The 4014-nt window shown below is 33.0% G+C and overlaps 2 protein-coding genes across 2 annotated transcripts in view; both read left to right on the forward strand.

Moving 5' to 3' along the window:
* Nucleotides 1-333, forward strand: part of LOC108570322 — a 6365-nt gene extending 6032 nt beyond the window's left edge. Inside the window, exon 3 of the mRNA XM_017932163.1 lies at nt 129-333. Within this exon, the coding sequence (XP_017787652.1) occupies nt 129-232 (104 nt within the window). The 3' untranslated portion in view covers nt 233-333. The remainder of the gene's footprint in view (nt 1-128) is intronic.
* Nucleotides 1-2299, forward strand: part of LOC108570299 (ankyrin repeat domain-containing protein 39-like) — a 5604-nt gene extending 3305 nt beyond the window's left edge. The window contains exons 2-3 of the mRNA XM_017932138.1: nt 1579-1730; nt 1818-2299. Coding sequence (XP_017787627.1) covers nt 1616-1730; nt 1818-2299 — 597 coding nt within the window. The 5' untranslated portion in view covers nt 1579-1615. The remainder of the gene's footprint in view (nt 1-1578; nt 1731-1817) is intronic.
* Nucleotides 2300-4014: the final 1715 nt, after the last annotated feature.

A 4014-nucleotide genomic window follows, 5' to 3' on the forward strand; every position in this document is an offset into this window, starting at 1 on the left:
TATTGTTGTAGATAAATTCTTATATTTAAATAGTTTATGAAAATTCAAGATTATATCTTATCGTATCATATTGTATATTCACAAATTATACAATATTTTGTTAATTTGTGGAATAAAATTTATTACAGGGTCACCTTTTTCCATCATTAACGCACTGGCAGAATTAGGATACCGAGTTATCTGTAGCACGGGAGAGGCCGAAATGCTTTGGACGCTGCAAAGGGAATCGTAAAATCAAGAATTATTCTCAGGACTAAAAGTTATAAAAAAAAATACTACTTATTATATACTTAAAGCATGAGTGTGCGCCTGTCACGTTCACGTAAAATGAAAACCCAGTACGGATAAAGTATTCTATTATTCAATTATATATAAAGATTTTATATGCAGGATCGCACCGGTATACAAATTGGTGTGTTCACATTCGTTACCAAGTTTTGATCAATATTTTGTAACTTCCTTTAGAGATGCATACTTTTTATCAGACGTATTTATACTAATGAATTTTCATGAGAAATTTTAGCAATCTTCGTGACATAATATTTATAAAAAATATTTAATAGATTAAAACAATAATTCTACATCATTTTGTACTTAAACATGTTTAATTTTCTCCCGACTTTAAGGCGAAATAAGAAAAAAGGTCTTCTGTTTACCTTAATTTTCGCATTAATTATTAGTAACAATTGTGACACTAATAAGACTGTGCGGGTACAATTTTCAAATATTTCTAAACTTTTCTGATCGAAGATATTTTGTTACAGCTACTGTTTTATTTTATGTTCAAAAATCGCAAAAAGGCAATTATTAGATAATTAGATACGTGCGCAAAGTTAAGGAACATTACAAAAATGATACAAAAATAGTAACGTTCAGTTTTATTTGTTGTTTTTAATCAATATAGAATCAAGCAATCATTTTGTGCAATAAATTAATTCGCTTTTATGCTTTCTTTAAAAGCAACTTTTGCATTTTATGTGCATTTTGATTTTTAATCAAATTGAAGTATTACATTATTTCTTTCTTGTATATTTGTAACCTTTATGTTTATATACAATGTACGGAATCAAAACTAGTATTAATGTTATATGGTATTGTTACAGAGTTTGCATTGTATTCAGTATTTATTGGTTTGATTTATGAAATGATCAGAAAACATTTGTCAGTGCAGCATCACATTTCGAAAAAAAGAAAAAAAAAATTATGTAACTACTAATGAAATATTCTACTCATAAAATAATTGAAACATAATATATGTATAAAGGCTAATTTTGTATACTGGCCTTATTTTCATATATGTATTCGATATTCATGCATGTTATACAATTATACGCATATGAAGTCATAAACACGTGAACTGTGTAAACGAAATACATTTTTTGCATACTGTGAATGAACATTCATTAAAAATATATGACTACTATGATTTAAAAATGTTCTTTTTTTATACACTTTTTCACAACTGCTGATAATTTACTAATTAATAATATTCATCCTAATAATACGATGTTCAAATTTATATAGGAAAAAAGAATATACTTAAGAACAAATTTCTATTTTTCTTTAATGAAATGATAGGTAAATTATCCAGGCACTAATTACATCTACAATAAACATGCAGCACAATCATAACCACAATGATCATACTACATGCTGCAATACAAGTAATGATGTCAGTGTTCGTCAATCTCTTGCGGAAATGGAGTTTGAACGTGGTATATGGTATGCGGGTTAGTAATTAAACTTATTCAATTGTGATTTTATTATTCTATATACATGTTTAAGATTATTATTAACAGTATGTATGTAACTTTCAGCACAGTATAACGATATGGATCGTGTAAAGACGTTATTAAAGAAAGGTATTTCGGCTAATATAGAAGATTCTGCCGGATACAGAGCGATACACTATGCAGCTCGAAACGGGCACTACGATGTTTGTAAAATGTTATTAGAAAATGACGCAGTAGTAAATGCACATACGCGTTGTGGTCATGCTACTGCTCTGCATAGAGCAGCTATGCAAGGTCATGCTAGTATTGTTGAACTTTTGTTAAAATTTGGTGCAAACCCTAATTTAAAAGATGTCGATGGTTACACCGCATTGCATAAAGCACTTATAGCTCGTTCATTACCTGTTTGCAAACTTCTGATACCATGTACTAATTTAACATTGTTCACTAATAATAAGTGTGGTATAGAACAATTGGCTAAAGAAAACTGCCCTGATATTTTGCCTTTTTTATTAACATATATCAATAAAGAAGAAAAAATGAAAAGCAAAGAGAAATATACTTAACCTAGCTAAAGTCCATAATTTTGTTACATTGAAAAATGGTTTATATATTAATGTTCGAGAAAATTAATGTACAAGAAAAACATTACTATAAAATTATTTTAAGAGTCCTTATATAAATGAAACTTCAAGAATCTGAACAGGTTTATAAAATGTGATTTTAAGAAGTATGAAATATTTTTTTACCACTTTTTTGCTAATTTATTAATAATTAAATTATAACCACATATGCATAGAATGTATAAATATATTTTTAATGCCAATAAACTACTTAATGTGTATAATAAAAGTTAAAATTATTTGTTTTAATAAGTATTTAAATCTATGTATTTCGATATCGAAGATTTGACATTTGAAAATAAAATATATCTTTCGTTAAACAGGTTGTATATTTTATCTCATATATTTAGTATGTTAGAAAGAAGAAAGGAAATAAAAACGCCATTTATTCTGTATATACATAAGTACATAACATATAAAATATCAATTTACATGTAATATGTTAAATTTGATTTTACATAATGAAAGAACGTTGTTATTCATAAAAAATATGCAAAAGTTATTAATAGTAAATTTTTTTCAAGGAGGAGGAATGTAAACATCATTCGATGAAGTCATAAAGGAATAAGTGTACAAATAAGTTGATGGGCACGCGTCGTCATTCGTTTCGTTCCATGTGCTCGTCGGAACGGAGGGTCGTGCACTTGATATTGAATCGTTCGTGCGTAATCGTGAGTATTCGGAATTGTTCGGCAGTGATCGTCAGAATTCGACAGTATTCGATGAGTTGCGGTACGCAGAGCGCAATACGGCCGCCGGAGCCCCCTTACGATAAATAGTGCTGCCACCTAGTGGAACACCTCCCGTTTTCTGTACGACTGCAATCGTTCCATGGAGTCAGTCGTTTCACGAATACCGCGGGTGGTTTGCGCGAAGGCTCGCCGCCGCCTTTAGCCGTTGCGCGACGGATCGTCCGTCGTTTCGCGGTCCGAGGTTCGTCCGCGTGTCTTCGACCACCTTTCCCGCCTGGATTCTTGTGCGGTTTTACTCGTCGATTTGAGTGACAATCGCGAGCGATGTAATCGTACCCTGACGTCACACGGCTAATCAAGTGCACACACGAACGCACACAGGCGCGCACGCCTGCCACTCATATCCGTATACACGGATGGTATACGTAGACTGCGCGCAGTATACTACGTACAAACGCGTATAGGACCGTGCACACGGCCAAATTGATAGAGAACGAAGGAGAGGGAAACAGTGAGATCGTGAAAGACTGAGGAGAAAGATCGGAAACGGAGAGATAAGAAAGAAAGGGAGATGTATATGCGTATATATTTTGCGTAGTGAGAGAACGGTATTAGAGAAAAGGGGTAAGGCGAAAGACGTATACACGGAGGACATTTCACACTTGCATACGTCTGTACGGGCTTGGGAGCCTTTCGCCTTTTAAAACATTATGCGCAGATATTACGAAGAAAAAGGCGAGACAGTGAGAGTTTCGATGTTTTTTCGTTTGAAATATTCGATCATCGATTTTTCTCGAACGATGTGTTTTTGTGGCTCTGCAAAGGATTTCGCGTTTTCGACACGTGCAAGACAAGGCTATGAAATAGAATAAAGAAGAGGAGGAAGGAGTGAGAGAGAAGTATCTACATCTCGTGGCGCCCCGTTGTGTTTTTCTACAGAAAGCTGTGCTCGGAACCTGCGTGAAC

The sequence above is a fragment of the Habropoda laboriosa genome, unplaced genomic scaffold, assembly GCF_001263275.1.
Source record: "Habropoda laboriosa isolate 0110345459 unplaced genomic scaffold, ASM126327v1 scaffold68, whole genome shotgun sequence".
NCBI lineage: Eukaryota > Metazoa > Arthropoda > Insecta > Hymenoptera > Apidae > Habropoda > Habropoda laboriosa.